Source organism: Syngnathus floridae, chromosome 16, assembly GCF_059516105.1.
Source record: "Syngnathus floridae isolate MCC-2025c chromosome 16, RoL_Sflo_1.0, whole genome shotgun sequence".
Taxonomy (NCBI): domain Eukaryota; kingdom Metazoa; phylum Chordata; class Actinopteri; order Syngnathiformes; family Syngnathidae; genus Syngnathus; species Syngnathus floridae.
In genome coordinates this window covers 12,719,991-12,740,739 of record NC_142428.1, presented here as the reverse complement: position 1 = coordinate 12,740,739, position 20,749 = coordinate 12,719,991, and the positions used below count along the sequence as shown (strand labels likewise).

Genomic DNA, 20,749 nt, shown 5'->3' with positions numbered 1-20,749 from the left:
TCGAAGCCAGTGGAAAACAGCGCTGCGTTTGTGCTCTCCAGGTACAAATGTTGTGATCTCTGACTGACGACCGGGCGAGACTCGAGTAAGAGATGTCCAAACGAGCTCCGGCAGGGCGGGCCAAGGCGGAGCGAACGGACGCCCTTCAGGCCGCCAATGACGAGCTGAGAACCAAACTGATGGACGTCCAGTTAGAACTTCAGCAGGAGAAGAACAAGGTGAAAACCTCAACAGACAGACACTGCCTGCCTCCCTGCCTGCCTCCCTGCCTGCCTCCCTGCCTGCCTCCCTCCCTCCCAGTTTTCCCGATGTAGATTAGACATGCGTGTGCCATGACTGTGTCAGCCTACATCAACAAATGCACCGAGGACGTCAGCACCACTAAGAATATCATCACCCGGGGCAACCAACGACCCTGGATGACTGAGGAGGTACGTCAAACGCTACGAGCGCGGAACTCTGCCTTCAAGTCTGGCGACAAGGAGACACTGAGGACAGCGAGAGCCAACTTGAACCGTGCCATCAGGATAGCGAAGCGAGACCGCAGTCGAAAATTTCAGGATCGTTTCCACGACGTCAAAAACATCAGGAGTATGTGGCAAGGCATACGGGCGATTACAGACTACAACTCACCCTCCCCCCCCCCGGTGGGTGTAGTTGATGCTGACTTTCTAAATGGTCTAAATAACTTCTTTGGGAGGTTCGAGGCACTAAACGGCACTCCAGCAGTTAAAACTGTCCCCCATCAGGAAGAGGAGGTACTCTGCCTTGACTCCGCCGATGTGTTGAAGACCCTGAGGAGAGTCAACCCCTGTAAGGCCCCTGGCCCCGACAACATTCCTGGGCGTGTGTTCAGGGAATGTGCAAGTCATCTGGCTGGGGTCATCACAGACATTTTTAACACCTCGCTGGGCCAAGCCACAGTGCCGGCGTGCTTTAAGACTGCCTCCATCATTCCGGTGCCGAAGAAACCTCAAATCACCTCATTTAATGATTACCGGCCTGTTGCACTGACTCCGGTTATGATGAAGTGCTTCGAAAGGCTGCTTAAAGGTCACATCGTTTCCAGACTCCCCCTATTATTTGACCCGTTCCAGTTTGCCGACCGGCAAAACCGCTCCACTCAGGACGCCATCTCCTCCGTTCTTCACCTGAGCCTGGCTCACCTGGAGGAGAAGAACACCCATGTGCGGAGGCTGTTCCTGGACTTCAGCTCAGCGTTTAACACCATCATCCCACAGCATCTGGTAGGAAAATTGGAACACCTGGGCTTCAACACCCCCCTTCGCAACTGGCTGCTAGACTTCCTCACCAACAGACCTCAGTCAGTCCGGGTCGGACAGAACACCTCTGATGTCATCACCCTCAGCACAGGCTCCCTTCAGGGCTGCGTCCTGAGCCCCCTGCTGTGCACCCTGATGACACACGACTGCGTCCTCAGGTTCACCACCAATCACATCGTGAAGTCAGCAGACGACACAACGGTGGTGGGGCTCATCAGAGACAACAACGACCTGGACTACAGAGAGGAGGTGGAGCAGCTGGTGGGCTGGTGCAGAGAAAACAGCCTGATCCTGAATGAGGAGAAGATGAAGGAGATCATCGTCGACTTCAGGAAAAAACAGCCTCACCACGCTCCACTGATCATCAACAGCTCAGCTGTGGAGGTGGTCAGCACCACCAAATTCCTGGGGGTCCACATCACAGAAGACCTCACCTGGACTATGAACACTACGGCACTGGTCAAGAGGGCACAGAAGCGCTTGTACTTCCTGCGGAGGATGAGGAGAGCCCACCTGCCCCCACCCATCATGAGGACGTTCTACAGGAGCACCATAGAGAGCATTCTGACAAGCTATCTCTCTGTGTGGTGTGGAGGCTGCACCGCCTCCGATTGGAAGAACGTGAGGAGAGTGGTGAGGACAGCAGAGAGGATCATAGGGGCTCCTCTTCCCTCCATTCAGGACATTTCATCTCAGCGCTGCATGTCCCGTGCCCGTAACATCATCAATGACCCATCACACCCCCACCATGGACTGTTCTCCCTGCTGCCCTCTGGGAAGAGGTTTGCAGCATCCGCTGCAGGTCCACCAGGTTCTGCAACAGCTTTTTCCCTGCTGTCATCAGACTGTTGAACACTAGAACTGTTGAGCTCTAAACTGAACTCTGCATCACACATTCACAGAACTGTACTTTATGACACTACGGACCTCTATCTTGCACTATCTCGCACTACCAACTTTACTGAACTTGTATAAACCCTTTAAATAGAAGTTTAATACATGGTTTAGCATTCCTCTGCACACTCTTGAATACTGTTTTGCCTACTTGCACTATTGCATAATTATCACTGCTGCACTTTATACTTATTTTTAATATATATATATATATATATATATATATAGTATATATGTATATATATATATTTTCATAGGATATGTTACTTCTATTCAACTGCAATATCACTACTTTGTTGTAAGACGTATGCAACGGAATTTCGTTTTGTATGCACCATGTGCAGACAAGATGACAATAAAGTTTGTCTAAGTCTAAGTCATGTCAGGTCAGCTGTCTGGAGAGAGAGAGAAGTCAGGACCTGCGGGCGGAGCACCACCGTGCCACCGCCGCCATGACGGAACTCAAAAGCAAACTCCATGAGGAGAAGCAGAAAGAGTTAGCCATTACCAGGGAGACATTACTGCGGCAGCATGAAATGGAGCTGATGAGAGTGATCAAAATCAAAGATGGAGAGATCCAGCGACTGAATGCCTTGGTCCTCAGCCTGAGGGACGGCTCCATGGACAAGGTGATCCGCTCTATCCGTGTCTGACTATCCGCACGCCACGTCGGGCTTCGATGCGGCCGCTACCGTATTGTGTAGCTTGTCCCCAGTAAGCGTCGCGGCGCTCCGTTGCGGTCTCAACGGCCCGGTGTGGCGCAATGTCTGCTCAGGTGAGGAGGGGGGGCGCTTTGCTGGCGGAGGTGGAGGAGACGCGGCGGTGTCGGGAGACCGAGCGGTGTCGCCTCCACCAGGAGCGCGGAAGAAGCCCTGGCAGCGGCCCAGCAGGCCTGGCAGTCCCGAGCGGCCGAGCTCCGATCGGCTCATCACCAGCATCGGGAGGAGCTGAGCCGAACCAAGAGAGACTGCGAGAGGGAGATCCGCCGACTGGTAGGACTGATCAGATGCGCGGTGCGTGGCTATGTTCCCAATTTCGTTGTATACCTGCAGTGCAATGACACCTAAGGCATTCTATTCTATTCTATTTCACAAGAAGAAAATGTCCGGTTGCTCGCTTCGCTTTTGTCACAGCAAAGGTGTTCTAGTCGATTCCAGAAAAAAATTGGCCGGTTGCTCTCTTTGTTTTTGTCACAATTCTGGCAAATGAGTTTGCCCGCCTGCCTGAGCGCTCCCCGTTTGTACATCCAGACGGATGAGATCAAGCTGAAAGACAGAGCGGTTAGTGTTTTGGATGAAGCCCTGGGGCCGGCCACGTCCACCGCCTTCAGCTGCAGACTCAGGCTGCCGAGCAGCAGATCGCTGCCCTGAGGGATTCCCAAAGGGCGGGCCTAAACTACCCTGGAAGTGGGGTCAACGCCGCTACTAGCAATCCTCTTCATTGCGTAAGCCACCTCATCACACACTTGCAGTACGCATGACTTAGTTCGTTGCTGGAGGAAGGTAGCACAAAAACAGTTTTGAACTTTGAACGAGTGCTTGTGTGTGTGTGTTGCGGGGCGTTTTCAGTCTCAGGAGGATCGGGACACGCGACGGTTTCATCTGAAAATCGCTGAGCTCAGCGCAGTCATCAGGAAACTGGAGGATCGAAACGCCCTGCTTTCTGAAGAGCGCAATGAACTGGTAATTTATTGACGGCACGCTTGAAGGTTTGCGCTACGTTTGATGCGCGCCATCCAGCGAGGCACCCATTGCGCTTGCTTATTAGTTGAGCGGCGCGGCGAGTCGGTTGCCTGGTAGATGTCTTTTATTGGGAGCCAAAGCCACGATTCCGTTCAAACCGATGCAAAAGGAATGGATACGTTCTGGCCCGCGTGTTGTGCGTCTTTCACATCCCGCACTTCATGCTTGCAGCTAAAGCGACTGAGAGAAACAGAAAGCCAGTTTCTGCCACTCCTGTACAAAAACAAACGCCTGAGCAGGAAGAATGAAGAACTCTCGCTGGTGCTGTGTCGCCTTGAAAACAAAGTGCGCTTTGTCACCCAGGAGAACGAGGAGATGGCAAGCTTGGTAAGTCGACGCGGACAACGGCGGCGTGCCAACAGAGTCCACTGCATTTGTGTTCCACAGAGAAGGCCTAGTTCGCTCAATGACCTGGACCGCGGTTGCGGCCAGCAGGACGGTGAAATGGAGTTCCTTCAAGTTGTGGAGCAGCGGCACATCATCGACGACTTGTCCAAGGTCTTCAGGCAGGCGACTCGGTGCACGTACGGCAGCGCCGCGCTCGCTCGCTGTCGCCAGGAAACCTTTTCCGTCCAAAGCTTGGCCGGCGGCCGCCATCCAAAAAATTGGCCCCTTAAATTCCGACCTTTCAAGCAGGAGCATTGTGCGCACGCGTTTGAACACGCTTTAGACTTGTTTTGCCGTTTTCAGCAGCTCAAAGCTCCCGTTTTGTCAGCGCCTTTGCCACTCGCTGTGCGCTGAAAACGACGGACTTGCCCGGCTGCTCAGCCCGTCAACCATGAGCCGCGAGCGCGACGTCATTGTCCGTAGGCAGCTAGTGGCAAAATGCACCCTGTTAGAGTTGCGCTCGCTCCAACTTATTTTGCAAGAACCACACGGGAGACAAGTAAGTTCTTTTGGACACCTGCAGGTGGAGAGTCCATCCGTTGTACGAATGAAGTCTGACTCTCGGCTCCTGCACGAGCATTTTAATTAAGAGAAACAGGGTGGGTGTAAGAGTGGATTGAATAGAGGAAGCCCTTGACCTCTAGTCAAAACATAGCAAGGGGTGTTTTACGACTTTGTGTAGGAAGGGATAAGCGATAGGGATAAATAAGGGATAAATAATATTATTTATTACAGGTCGCAGTCAAAGTCAAAGCAACACAATGATACGATAAAGATAATCTGGAAAACCCTGACACACCCTGTAGTTGTCACTTTTGGAAAAGACGAGCGTCCCTCCAATCATCGCCGGTGACGTGTTTTTCAGGCTCTGGAGACAGGAGCTCATGTCAGAAATGTCATTGTGAGTCGCGTTTGTTTCTGCGCCGGAGCCGTTCGTTCCCTTTGCATCCAAAGAATCTCAAAGGCGGATTATTTGTGTCGACAGGAGAGAGATTTGCTGCTACGATACCGACGTCGAGAATCTCTGAGGAGGAACAAAGCGTGAGGTCCTGCAAGGTGAGTCTGTTTGTTTGCGGCTGCTTGGTGTTGCGCAAGATGAAATGGCCTTTTTCTCGCTATCGTTCCTCTCGTCGATTCATCGTGAGGTGTCGCTTCAGTTTGTTCAGAGAGATGTTCGCTTCCGCGCCCGCAGGTCATCGAAACATTTTACGGCTACGACGAAGACGTGTTGGTGGACTCGGACGGATCGTCCTTGTCTTTTCACACCGACAGAACCCCCGACACGGAACCCGAAGAGGTAGCCCGCCATTTCTGCCAGCGTATTGGCACCAAACATTCCTCTTCAGCCTGGAATCGGACTCGTCTTTGCGTCGCGGGTGCTTTGTCGCCGGTCTGACTGATTCTGGTACTAGTGCTGTGTTGCATTGGTGTGTGCATGAAGAGGCGGAGCTTCGCTACCGCCAGCTGACGCAAGAATATCAAGCGCTGCAACGAGCCTACGCTCTGCTAGCCCAGACCAGCGAAAGGGGACTACGACGCCGAGAAGGAGATCAAGGTGGCGCCCCTTCCCGCAACCCCCGGCCGGGTCGCAGCCTCCCCGTTCTCACCCAGCCTCGGGTGTTCTCTGGTCTGAAAGGAGGAGGAGGAGCCTCCCTCCTCCTCCTTTCAGACCAGAGAAAAGCTGATGGTAGAAATGGGTCACTATCAAAGCAGAGTAGCAGATCTGGAGTCAGCGCTGAAGCAACAAGGACAGGTAAGCTCATCAATGAGCACACCTTTTTCTCAGACAAAATAGCTACATTCTTCAGTCACTCATCCGTCTGGCATTACTGGACCAACCCCCCCCCCCCCCCCCCCGAACGTGGCTGGGAAAATGCGGAGAAAAGCAAATGTCATTTTCCAGTCAACCAAAGAATTTGTGGATGAAAATGACACAACATTCCAAAGCTGTCCACGCGTTTGTCTCTTCTAGAATGTCAAGTGGGTGGAGGAGAAGCAGCTGCTGCCTCAGAGCAATCAGCAGTTGGCCGAAAAGGTGACGGAAAGAAAGGCGCTGGGCGGAGTCGCTTGGCGTCACACCTGTCGGGAAGCCCCGCAGATGAGGTCTGACTGTCTTTTCAGGTCAGGCGGATGGAGGCGGAAGAAGCGCGTCTGAAAGAGCACATCCAGGATATCCGAGACCAAAACGAACTGCTTGAGTTCCGCATCCTGGAGATGGAGGTGGGAAGACTCGCACAAGCGTGTTGAGGCCAGAGATGTGACGGACGGACGGACGGACGGACGGACGGATGCATGCCTCTGCCTTTCAGGAGAGGGAGTGGCGCTCCCCCGTCTTGAAGTTTCTGCAAGTCCGTTTCCCAGACGGCCTCAGCCCTTTGCAGATCTACTGCGAGGCCGAGGGCGTGAGCGTACGTAAGGCGTCCCTCGCAACCCTAACCTTAACCCGAGGTCCCAGAACACCTTACATTGCTCCTTGCGCCTTTCCCCCGGACATCGTCATCAGTGATCTGATGAAGAAGCTGGACATCCTGGGCTATAACGCCGTAAGTGTATGTCGAACTCCTTATGTTCGCACTCCACGAGACTCGGCGGCTCAAATGTGACTTTTGGAAGGCTTTGCGCTGAAAGAAGCTTGTTGACGCTGTGCCTTTGGGCTCTTGCAGAATCTCACCAACGAGGAGCAGGTGGTCGTGATTCACGCCAGGACCCTTCTCACCCTAGCCGAGAAGGTAACGCGCACGTCCACGCACGCTCTCGCATTCTGCTTATGTGACAGCAGCCTTTCCTCAGTGGTTAGAATACATCAAAGTGACCAAGTCAGCACTTCAACAGAAGATGTTGGACATTGAAAGTGAGAAGGTAGACAGACACGCGACATCAGCCAAGGGGAACTCCGGCAATGTGCCCCAACAATTCTGACCTTGAGCTGTGCTAGGATATGTTCTGCAAGCAGAAGGGCTACCTGCATGAAGAGTTGGACTTCAGGAAGTGTTCCATGGACCAGGCTCATAAGGTAAGCCGCCCTCAAATCTCCCGCCGGACCACTGATGGACGAGGATTGCGGCCCAGAGGATCCTGGAGCTGGAGGCCATGTTGTACGAGGCGCTACCGCAGCGGGACTGCCCCGCCACGGACGGCGAAAAAGCCAGCCACGCTGGCGTGAATGACGTGCTGACGGCGGATCAGAGAGAAGAGCTTAGGAGCGCCGTGGACCAATGGAAGCGAGCCCTGATGTGCGAGTTGAGGGAGCGCGACGCTTGCATCCTCCAAGAGAGAATGGATCTGCTGCACAGCGCGCAACAGGTAAGGGCCCAAAGCCAGCCCGGCACTTACTTGCACGCTTACTGGCTTTTGAATGCCACTTTCCATTTGTCCGTCCTAGAGGAACAAAGAGCTGAAAGAATTCATCGAAGCTCAGAAGAGACAAATCAAACAATTGGAGGAGAAGTTTCTGTTTCTCTTTCTATTCTTCTCCTTGGCCTTCATTCTGTGGCCCTAACACCAGCTGGTGAGTGAGCTCCAGCGGCACCGCACTCGACACCTCCGATACACTGCCAGCCGGTCTCAGACGTTGGCAGACGCTCCGATGCCAACGTATACCCCCCGCCACGGTGACAGAGGCACCGCGTCACACCGGCGCTCATCCAATCAGAAGGCAGGAAAAGCAAATTCACATGCAGGGCACTTTTGAACCAGAAGAGAGCGCCACAAAAAACGGTTGTTGCCCCAAACGCGCACTAAAAAGGGTCAGAATAACAAGAGTCCCACTGGCCAGCCGGGGCCACCCGTCCAGCTGTTTCTTCAGGGGGGAAAAAAATTGGAGTCACTGGTGAGTACATTTTGCATTTAGCTCTGCTTTTCTGCTTCTGTCTTCAAGTGTGTGGCATCCTGCGATCAAAGAGTCAGCCAACCCCAAAGCGGTTGACCTCAACGTCCCACCACCATGCCTACCAGAGCAGGTGACGTGATGCTTTGGACATCCTTCCGTCTCAGATGCCCAAAAGTACTCTTTGCCACATCTGCGGCAATACGGTGTCTTTTCAAAGGTGCAAATAAATCCAGCGTGGGCGGAACACGCACGTCTTCGGTTTTTCCCGCTTTGTTTGTGTGACAGCTGTTGTGAAAATTTTATACAAATAAAGTTGTATAGTACAGGTTTGGCCAAGCCGCAACTCCCGAACCGCATGCGGCTCTTTTATGTTCATATCAACATTTGTGTGTGTGTGTGTGTGTGTGGGGGGGGTTGTGCGTGTTGGCTTCACTTGAGTTCAATTTGGTATTTTGGTCAAAAGCGCATGTGGTGAAATTCCACAAAGTAGGATGGGCAAACACATTTCTTTAAACTATGAGTGTCAATTGGGCTCTCGAAATGGCAGGGAAAAGATGCACAGCAAAACGAAAATACGTAGATGAACACAGGACGTTTTAATCAGAGTGGGAAAGTTTCTATTTTTTGTTGAACGTGATGGCAAACCATTCTGCCTGATATGTCAGACCTCAGCGCATTTCAAAGATTCAAATCTTCAGCGCCATGCACTTCAGCTCACTCCATGCTAACATTGATCAGGCGTCGAACCCGCATCATCATGCTTAAGAGGTGGCCATGCTAACCAGTGCGCCATTATGTCAACGCATAATAACTAAGTCTACTGGTCAAAACAGCGGTTACTATATGACGTCGCTACGTCGTGGTCACGTGACGCAGACAAGACGTCAATGGACGTGGGCAGAGTTAACTTGTTTAAAAGGGAGTAGGCAGAAGAAATATTTAATTTATTTAAATCTATTTTGAGTGCACACCATTATGCCAATGCATAACAACTGTAAATCTACTAAACAAAACAGCGGTTGCTATATGACATCTGCCACGTCGTGGTCACGTGACATACGTGACGTCGATGGGCGTAACTTTCGCCGGAATTCAAATCCGCGGGGAGAGTTAACTTGTTTAAAAGAGAGTGGGCAGAAGAATTATTTAATTTATTTAAATCTATTTGGTGTGTGCGCCATTATGTCAATGCATAACAACTGTAAGTCTACTAAACAAAACAGCGGTTGCTATTTGACGTCTGCCACGTCGTGGTCACGTGACGCGGACGTGACGTCGACGCCTACTTTACATCCCACCGATCACAGGACTCCTCGGCTGCATAACCGTGCCCCCTTCCCAACCAATCGGATTTGCTATACGCGAAAACGACGCCAATGGAAAGAGCTTCCGCCCAAATTTAAATCCGTGGGCGTGGCTCGCAGCAGGAAGTAGGAAAATGGCGGCGATGTTGACAAAGACACAGCGGATGGTAACATACGACTAACAAGAGAAATATTTTTATTTTCTGCTTGCAACTGGACCGTCCAGAGCGTACACGGTAAGTACAACTCATCGTTTTTAAAAAGAAGTACTTTTGTTGCCCTGAAAAGCGAGTGAGCGTGGCGTTTGTGGGGGACGTCGAATTTCGACGATTCTTTCTGGTCAACGGTTGTAAATGATTGTGTTGATTAAAAAAGAAAACTTGATGTAACTCTACTTTTAACTGCCGTTTCAGATAGATTTGGAATTGCATCACATCCAATTTTGCCTAGAGCGTACACGGTAAGTAACACTCGTTGTGTTTAAGGAGATTTACGTTTGTAATAGCAGAAGTGTAGCCGCGTTGCGTTGTACGTGTGAATGTTGGTCCGGGCGAAATGTTAATGTTTAATTTCATTCCTTTAGGTTCCACGGTGTTTGTTGGCTGCAAGTTTTCCACTGCAAGAAGAGGCTCATATCATTGACCAGGAGCGAGCTACAATGGTGAGTAGCCATAACATTTATGTTAAACACTTCCTATTTCATGTCTAACAGTACTTGATTTAACAAATAACCATAAATAAATACAGTGTGGGCACTGAAGTTAACATATGTGATTATACTGCCTAATCTGTCACCGAGTAGATTGTTGCAAAGTAATATAAGATCCAAAGTTGTAATTCAGAATAGTTTTCAAAAGAAGGCCATTAGAATTATATACAAGTCTGATTACCCCGAACAAGCTATTAATTAAATCACAAATTCTTCAATTCAAAGATTTGGTAGATTATCAGACAAATAATGTCTAACAGTAATTGATTTAACACATCACGATAAGTAGATTGAGTGTGGGCACTCTCAAGTTAACATATGTGATTATACTGCCTAATCTGTTACAGAGTATGTTGTTGCCAAGTAATGTAGAATAGATCCAAAGTAGTAATCCAGAATAGTTTTGAAGAGGCCATTAGAATGATAAACAAATCTGATTACCTTGAACATAATAACAAGCTAAGTGTTTAATATGTCCTATGAAGTCAAAATTGGGCACCATCATGTGGTGAAATTTGGAATTGCATCACATCCAATTTTGCCTGGGAACAAACAGATTACATAAATCTTAGTTTTGAATAAGCCACTCCTTCTCAAACAAGTAAACTCTGCCCATTTTGCGCAGTAGATGTTCTGTTAATATCTAGTATTTATACAAAGTCATAATTTAAATTGCTTTCAACCTTCATTCATCGGTTCAACCAACATTACTCGCTCTTATTACCAACTTGTATTGATTTAACTAAGCGTTTAATACTTCCTATCAGGTCTCAAATCGAGATTTGGCAAAATACAATTTCAGCAAATCCAATTTTGCCAGGGAACAAAAATAGATTAAATAAACTAAATAAGTCCTCTTCCCATTAAATAAATCAGAAAAGTCTGTCTTGTAACCAGTCCTCTTCAAACAAGTAAAGTCTGCCCATTTTGTGCCGTAGATTTTGTGTCTATGCCTAGTATTTAAACAAAATCATAATTTAAACGACTTCTTTCCTTCATTCACTTTGGAAATTTGGAATTGCAGCAAATCGAATTTTGGCAGGGAACAAAAATAGATCAATTAAACTAAATAAGTCTTCTTCCCATTAAATAAATTAAAAAAGTCTGTCTTGTAACCAGTCCTTTTCAAACAAGTAAAGTCTGCCCATTTTGTGCCGTCGATTTTGTGTTAATGCCTAGTATTTATACAAAATCATAATTTAAAGGACTTCATTCCTTCATTCACTTTGGAAATTTGGAATTGCAGCACATCAAATTTTGCCTGGGAAGAAAAGTAGATTAAATAAATTTAATAAGTCTTACTACTTCCCATTAAATAAATTAAATACGTCTTACTTGTTCCCACTCCTTTTCAAAACAGTAGTTTAAAACGAGGGCCCTTCACTCAATCTTTAACCTCAACCCCGCACGTTGTGTTGTATCTGTGAATGTTGGTTGTGGCCAAATGATAGTTTTCTTTCATTCGTTTAGGTTCCAAGAAAACTTGATGTAACTCTACTTTTAACTGCCGTTTCAGATAAGCGGGTATTACGTCGCAGTCAAATGCCGCGGATATGACGTAATTGCCCGAACCTCCGCCAAAATTCAAATCTGTTGGCGCGATGGCCGTGAGCCACTGAGCAGCGACGATTATCAACAGAAATATCTTTATTTTCTGCTTGCAACTGGACCGTCTAGAGCGTACACGGTAAGTAACACTCATTGTGTTTAAGGAGATTTACGTTTGTAATAGCAGAAGTGTAGCCGCGTTGCGTTGTACGTGTGAAAATTGGTCGAGGCGAAATGTTAATGTTTAATTTCATTCCTTTAGGTTCCACGGTGTTTGTTGGCTGCAAGTTTTCCACTGCAAGAAGAGGCTCGTATCATTGACCAGGAGCGAGCTACAATGGTGAGTAGCCATAACATTTATGTTAAACACTTCCTATTTCATGTCTAACAGTACTTGATTTAACAAATAACCATAAATAAATACAGTGTGGGCACTGAAGTTAACATATGTGATTATACTGCCTAATCTGTCACGGAGTAGATTGTTGCAAAGTAATATAAGATCCAAAGTTGTAATTCAGAATAGTTTTCAAAAGAAGGCCATTAGAATTATATACAAGTCTGATTACCCTGAACAAGCTATTAATTAAATCACAAATTCTTCAATTCAAAGATTTGGTAGATTATCAGACAAATAATGTCTAACAGTAATTGATTTAACACATCACGATAAGTAGATTGAGTGTGGGCACTCTCAAGTTAACATATGTGATTATACTGCCTAATCTGTTACAGAGTATGTTGTTGCCAAGTAATGTAGAATAGATCCAAAGTAGTAAGCCAGAATAGTTTTGAAGAGGCCATTAGAATGATAAACAAATCTGATTACCTTGAACATAATAACAAGCTAAGTGTTTAATATGTCCTATGAAGTCAAAATTGGGCACCATCATGTGGTGAAATTTGGAATTGCATCACATCCAATTTTGCCTGGGAACAAACAGATTACATAAATCTTAGTTTTGAATAAGCCACTCCTTCTCAAACAAGTAAACTCTGCCCATTTTGCGCAGTAGATGTTCTGTTAATATCTAGTATTTATACAAAGTCATAATTTAAATTGCTTTCAACCTTCATTCATCGGTTCAACCAACATTACTCGCTCTTATTACCAACTTGTATTGATTTAACTAAGCGTTTAATACTTCCTATCAGGTCTCAAATCGAGATTTGGCAAAATACAATTTCAGCAAATCCAATTTTGCCAGGGAACAAAAATAGATTAAATAAACTAAATAAGTCCTCTTCCCATTAAATAAATCAGAAAAGTCTGTCTTGTAACCAGTCCTCTTCAAACAAGTAAAGTCTGCCCATTTTGTGCCGTAGATTTTGTGTCTATGCCTAGTATTTAAACAAAATCATAATTTAAACGACTTCTTTCCTTCATTCACTTTGGAAATTTGGAATTGCAGCAAATCGAATTTTGGCAGGGAACAAAAATAGATCAATTAAACTAAATAAGTCTTCTTCCCATTAAATAAATTAAAAAAGTCTGTCTTGTAACCAGTCCTTTTCAAACAAGTAAAGTCTGCCCATTTTGTGCCGTCGATTTTGTGTTAATGCCTAGTATTTATACAAAATCATAATTTAAAGGACTTCATTCCTTCATTCACTTTGGAAATTTGGAATTGCAGCACATCAAATTTTGCCTGGGAAGAAAAGTAGATTAAATAAATTTAATAAGTCTTACTACTTCCCATTAAATAAATTAAATACGTCTTACTTGTTCCCACTCCTTTTCAAAACAGTAGTTTAAAACGAGGGCCCTTCACTCAATCTTTAACCCCAACCCCGCACGTTGTGTTGTATCTGTGAATGTTGGTTGTGGCCAAATGATAGTTTTCTTTCATTCGTTTAGGTTCCAAGAAAACTTGATGTAACTCTACTTTTAACTGCCGTTTCAGATAAGCGGGTATTACGTCGCAGTCATGTGCCGTGGATATGACGTAATTGCCCGAACCTCCGCCAAAATTCAAATCTGTTGGCGCGATGGCCGTGAGCCACTGAGCAGCGACGATTATCAACAGAAATATCTTTATTTTCTGCTTGCAACTGGACCGTCTAGAGCGTACACGGTAAGTAACACTCATTGTGTTTAAGGAGATTTACGTTTGTAATAGCAGAAGTGTAGCCGCGTTGCGTTGTACGTGTGAAAATTGGTCGAGGCGAAATGTTAATGTTTAATTTCATTCCTTTAGGTTCCACGGTGTTTGTTGGCTGCAAGTTTTCCACTGCAAGAAGAGGCTCGTATCATTGACCAGGAGCGAGCTACAATGGTGAGTAGCCATAACATTTATGTTAAACACTTCCTATTTCATGTCTAACAGTACTTGATTTAACAAATAACCATAAATAAATACAGTGTGGGCACTGAAGTTAACATATGTGATTATACTGCCTAATCTGTCACGGAGTAGATTGTTGCAAAGTAATATAAGATCCAAAGTTGTAATTCAGAATAGTTTTCAAAAGAAGGCCATTAGAATTATATACAAGTCTGATTACCCTTAACATAACAACAAGCTATTAATTAAATCACAAATTCTTCAATTCAAAGATTTGGTAGATTATCAGACAAATAATGTCTAACAGTAATTGATTTAACACATCACGATAAGTAGATTGAGTGTGGGCACTCTCAAGTTAACAGATATGATTATACTGCCTAATCTGTTACAGAGTATGTTGTTGCCAAGTAATGTAGAATAGATCCAAAGTAGTAATCCAGAATAGTTTTGAAGAGGCCATTAGAATAATAAACAAATCTGATTACCTTGAACATAATAACAAGCTAAGTGTTTAATATGTCCTATGAAGTCAAAATTGGGCACCATCATGTGGTGAAATTTGGAATTGCATCACATCCAATTTTGCCTGGGAACAAACAGATTAAATAAATCTTAGTTTTGAATAAGCCACTCCTTCTCAAACAAGTAAACTCTGCCCATTTCGCGCAGTAGATGTTCTGTTAATATCTAGTATTTATACAAAGTCATAATTTAAATTGCTTTCAACCTTCATTCATCGGTTCAACCAACATTACTCGCTCTTATTACCAACTTGTATTGATTTAACTAAGCGTTTAATACTTCCTATCAGGTCTCAAGGCAAGATTTGGCAAAATACAATTTCAGCAAATCCAATTTTGCCAGGGAACAAAAATAGATTAAATAAACTAAATAAGTCCTCGTCTTACTTGTTCCCACTCCTTTACAAAAAAGTAGTTTAAAACGAGGTCCCTTCACTCAACCTTTAACCCTATTTATTCACCTTCTAGGCTAAGTGTTAAAGGCTAAGTGTTAAAGGCTAAGTGTTAAAGGCTAAGTGTTAGAGGCTAAGTGCCAGAGGCTAGGCGCCAGAGGCGAGTTTTTGTGGGCTGAAGTTTTAGTGGGGTTAGTGTGAATACAATCCAAAAGAATACAACAGAATACAATACAATAGAATATAATACATAGATTAAATTCAATAGCTCTTACTACTTCCCATTAAATAAATTAAATACGTCTTACTTGTTCCCAATCCTTTTCAAAAAAGTAGTTTAAAACGAGGGCCCTTCACTCAACCTTTAACCTCAACCCCGCACGTCACATTGTGTTGTATCTGTGAATGTTGGTTGTGGCCAAATGATAGTTTTCTTTCATTCGTTTAGGTTCCACGGTGTTTGTTGGCTATGTTTTCCACTGTCAGAAGGATGAAAATACAAAGTACAACGCTTGGACGTGGGCGAAGACGTCACCGGTGAGTCCTTCCTTCCTATTTATTTACCTTCTAGATGCTAGAGGCTAAGTGTTAGAGGCTAAGTGTTAGAGGCTAAGTGTTAAACACAATACGAACAACACAACGATACTGCACTGAACAACACGATACCGCACTGAGAAACACGATACCGCACTGAACAACACGATACCGCACTGAACAACACCATGCCGCACTGAACACCATGCCACACTGAACAACACCATCCCGCACTGAACAACACCATGCCGCACTAAACAACACCATGCCGCACTGAACAACACCATGCCTCACTGAACGACACCATGCCGCACTGAAAGACACCATGCCGCACTGAACGACACCATGCCGCACTGAAAGACACCATCCCGCACTGAACACCATGCCGCACTGAACAACACCATCCTGCACTGAACAACACCATCCCGCACTGAACAACACCATGCCGCACTGAACAACATTATGCCGCACTGAACATTATGCCGCACTGAACAACACCATGCCGCACTGAACAACACCATGCCGCACTGAACAACATTATGCCACACTAAACAACACCATGCCGCACTGAACAACACCATGCCGCACTGAACAACACCATGCCGCACTGAACAACATTATGCCGCACTGAACAACACCATGCCGCACTGAACAACACCATCCTGCACTGAACAACACCATTCCGCATTGAACACCATGCCGCACTGAACAACACCATCCCGCACTGAACAACACCATCCCGCACTGAACAACACCATGCCGCACTGAACAACATTATGCCGCACTGAACAACATTATGCCGCACTGAACAACACCATGCCGCACTGAACAACACCATGCCGCACTGAACAACACCATGCCGCACTGAACAACATTATAACGCACTGAACAACACCATCCCGCACTGAACAACACCATGCCGCACTAAACAACATTATGCCGCACTGAACAACATTATGCCGAAATGAACAACACCATGCCGCACTGAACAACACCATGCCGCACTGAACAACACCATCCTGCACTGAACAACACCATCCCGCACTGAACAACACCATGCCGCACTGAACAACACCATGCCGCACTGAAAAACACCATGCCGCAATGAACAACACCATCCCGCACTGAACAACATTATGCCGCACTGAACAACATTATGCCGCACTGAACAACATTATGCCGCACTGAACAACACCATGCCGCACTGAACAACACCATCCTGCACTGAACAACACCATCCCGCACTGAACAACACCATGCCGCACTGAACAACATTATGGCGCACTGAACAACATTATGCCGCACTGAACAACACCATGCCGCACTGAACAACACCATGCCGCACTGAACAACACCATGCCGCAATGAACAACACCATCCCGCACTGAACAACACCATGCCGCACTGAGCAACACCATGCCGCACTGAACAACACCATCCTGCACTGAACAACACCATGCCGCACTGAACAACACCATTCCGCACTGAACAACACCATGCCGCACTGAACAACATTACGCCGCACTGAACAACACCATGCCGCACTGAACAACACCATGCCGCACTGAACAACACCATGCTGCACTGAACAACATTATGCTGCACTGAACAACACGATCCTGCATTGAACAACACCATGCCGCACTGAACAACACCATCCTGCACTGAACAACACCATCCTGCACTGAACAACACCACCCCGCACTGAACAACACGATCCCGCATTGAACACCATCCCGCACTGAACAACACCATGCCGCACTGAACAACACCATGCCGCACTGAACAACACCATGCCGCACTGAACAACACCATGCCGCACTGAACAACACCATGCCGCACTGAACAACACCATGCCGCACTGAACAACACCATGCCGCACTGAACAACACCATGCCGCACTGAACAACATTATGCCGCACTGAACAACACCATGCCGCACTGAACAACACCATCCCGCACTGAACAACACCATGCCGCATTGAACAACACCATGCCGCACTGAACAACACCATCCTGCACTGAACAACACCATCCCGCACTAAACAACACCATGCCGCACTGAACAACATTATGGCGCACTGGACAACATTATGCCGCACTGAACAACACCATGCCGCACTGAACAACACCATGCCGCACTGAACAACACCATGCCGCACTGAACAACACCATGCCGCACTGAACAACATTATGCCGCACTGAACAACACCATGCCGCACTGAACAACACCATGCCGCACTGAACAACACGATCCCGCATTGAACAACACCATCCTGCACTGAACAACACCATGCCGCACTGAACAACACCATGCCGCACTGAACAACACCATTCCGCACTGAACAACACCATGCCGCACTGAACGACACCATCCTGCACTGAACAACACCATCCCGCACTGAACAACACCATGCCGCATTAAACAACACCATGCCGCACTGAACAACACCATCCTGCACTGAACAACACCATGCCGCACTGAACAACACCATGCCGCACTGAACAACACCATGCCGCACTGAACAACATTATGCCGCACTGAACAACATTATGCCGCACTAAACAACATTATGTCGCACTGAACAACACCATGCCGCACTGAACAACACCATGCTGCACTGAACAACATTATGCTGCACTGAACAACACGATCCCGCATTGAACAACACCATCCCGCAGTGAACAACACCATGCCGCATTGAACAACACCATGCCGCACTGAACAACACCATGCTGCACTGAACAACATTATGCTGCACTGAACAACACGATCCTGCATTGAACAACACCATGCCGCACTGAACAACACCATCCTGCACTGAACAACACCATGCCGCACTGAACAACACCATGCCGCACTGAACAACATTATGCCGCACTGAAAAACACCATGCCGCACTGAACAACACCATCCCGCACTGAACAACACCATGCCGCATTGAACAACACCATGCCGCACTGAACAACACCATGCTGCACTGAACAACATTATGCTGCACTGAACAACACGATCCTGCATTGAACAACACCATGCCGCACTGAACAACACCATCCTGCACTGAACAACACCATCCTGCACTGAACAACACCACCCCGCACTGAACAACACGATCCCGCATTGAACAACACCATCCCGCACTGAACACCATGCCGCACTGAACAACACCATTCCGCACTGAACAACACCATGCCGCACTGAACAACACCATGCCGCACTGAACAACACCATGCCGCACTGAACAACACCATGCCGCACTGAACAACATTATGCCGCACTGAACAACACCATGCCGCACTGAACACCACCATGCCGCACTGAACAACACCATGCCGCATTGAACAACACCATGCCGCACTGAACAACACCATCCTGCACTGAACAACACCATCCCGCACTAAACAACACCATGCCGCACTGAACAACATTATGGCGCACTGGACAACATTATGCCGCACTGAACAACACCATGCCGCACTGAACAACACCATGCCGCACTGAACAACACCATGCCGCACTGAACAACACCATGCCGCACTGAACAACATTATGCCGCACTGAACAACACCATGCCGCACTGAACAACACCATGCCGCACTGAACAACACGATCCCGCATTGAACAACACCATCCTGCACTGAACAACACCATGCCGCACTGAACAACACCATGCCGCACTGAACAACACCATTCCGCACTGAACAACACCATGCCGCACTGAACAACACCATCCTGCACTGAACAACACCATCCCGCACTGAACAACACCATGCCGCATTGAACAACACCATGCCGCACTGAACAACACCATCCTGCACTGAACAACACCATGCCGCACTGAACAACACCATGCCGCACTGAACAACACCATGCCGCACTGAACAACATTATGCCGCACTGAACAACATTATGCCGCACTAAACAACATTATGTCGCACTGAACAACACCATGCCGCACTGAACAACACCATGCTGCACTGAACAACATTATGCCGCACTGAACAACACGATCCCGCATTGAACAACACCATCCCGCAGTGAACAACACCATGCCGCATTGAACAACACCATGCCGCACTGAACAACACCATGCTGCACTGAACAACATTATGCTGCACTGAACAACACGATCCTGCATTGAACAACACCATGCCGCACTGAACAACACCATCCTGCACTGAACAACACCTTTCCACACTGAACAACACCATGCCGCACTGAACAACATTATGCCGCACTGAACAACACCATGCCGCACTGAACAACACCATGCCGCACTGAACAACACCATGCCGCACTGAACAACACCATGCCGCAATGAACAACACCATCCCGCACTGAACAACACCATGCCGCATTGAACAACACCATGCCGCACTGAACAACACCATCCCGCACTGAACAACACCACCCCGCACTGAACAACACGATCCCGCATTGAACAACACCATCCCGGACTGAACAACACCATGCCGCACTGAACAACACCATTCCGCACTGAACAACACCATGCCGCACTGAACAACACCATGCCGCACTGAACAACACCATGCCGCACTGAACAACACCATGCCGCACTGAACAACATTATGCCGCACTGAACAACACCATGCCGCACTGAACAACAACATCCCGCACTGAACAACACCATGCCGCATTGAACAACACCGTGCCGCACTGAACAACACCATCCTGCACTGAACAACACCATCCCGCACTGAACAACACCATGCCGCACTGAACAACATTATGGCGCACTGAACAACATTATGCCGCACTGAACAACACCATGCCGCACTGAACAACACCATGCCGCACTGAACAACACCATGCCGCACTGAACAACATTATGCCGCACTGAACAACATTATGCCGCACTGAACAACACCATGCCGCACTGAACAACACCATGCCGCACTGAACAACACCATGCCGCACTGAACAACACGACGTCGCACTGAACAACACGACGCCGCACAGAACAACACGACGCCGCACAGAATAACACAATACCGCACAGAACAACACAATACCGCACAAACAGTTTTAGATAATATTACGTCGCAGTCATGTGACGCGGACATGACGTCAATAGGCGGAACTCACGGCAAAATTATAATCCGTGGGCGTGGCTTGCAACAGGAAGTAGGAAAGCGGCAGTTCTGGCAAACAAGACACAGCTGTTAGTAACACGATGACTAACAAGGCAAATATTTTTGTTTTCAGCTTGCAACTTGACCGTCTAGAGCGTACAAGGTAATTACAACTGTTTTTTTTTAGCCCTGAAAAGCGAGGGAGTGTGGCGTTTGGGAGGAAT

General features: G+C 47.3%; 1 protein-coding gene and 1 long non-coding RNA gene across 33 annotated transcripts in view; both read left to right on the top strand.

Annotated features, from left to right (window-relative positions):
• The window catches only part of LOC148385753 (uncharacterized), a 226,599-nt gene that overhangs the window by 31,905 nt on the left and 173,945 nt on the right, over positions 1 to 20,749 (top strand). For 29 of the 32 annotated variants that reach the window (XR_015853117.1, XR_015853121.1, XR_015853119.1 and 26 more), the window contains 2 exons: positions 10,023 to 10,100; positions 13,601 to 13,771. Coding sequence is in view for 7 of the 32 variants with exons in the window: in XM_088356378.1 (XP_088212504.1) it covers positions 10,023 to 10,100; positions 13,601 to 13,771 (249 nt within the window). In the remaining 25 variants the exon portion in view is untranslated. Of the gene's footprint in view, positions 1 to 9,350; positions 9,676 to 9,699; positions 9,900 to 10,022; positions 10,101 to 11,958; positions 12,037 to 13,600; positions 13,772 to 20,749 lie in introns of those variants that run through there. The other 3 variants (XR_015853128.1, XR_015853127.1, XR_015853124.1) reach the window with 3 other exon arrangements.
• LOC148385771 (uncharacterized) lies at positions 7,693 to 8,486 on the top strand. Its single transcript, XR_015853159.1, has 2 exons — positions 7,693 to 7,814; positions 8,184 to 8,486. It is a non-coding gene; the product is annotated as an uncharacterized LOC148385771 (long non-coding RNA).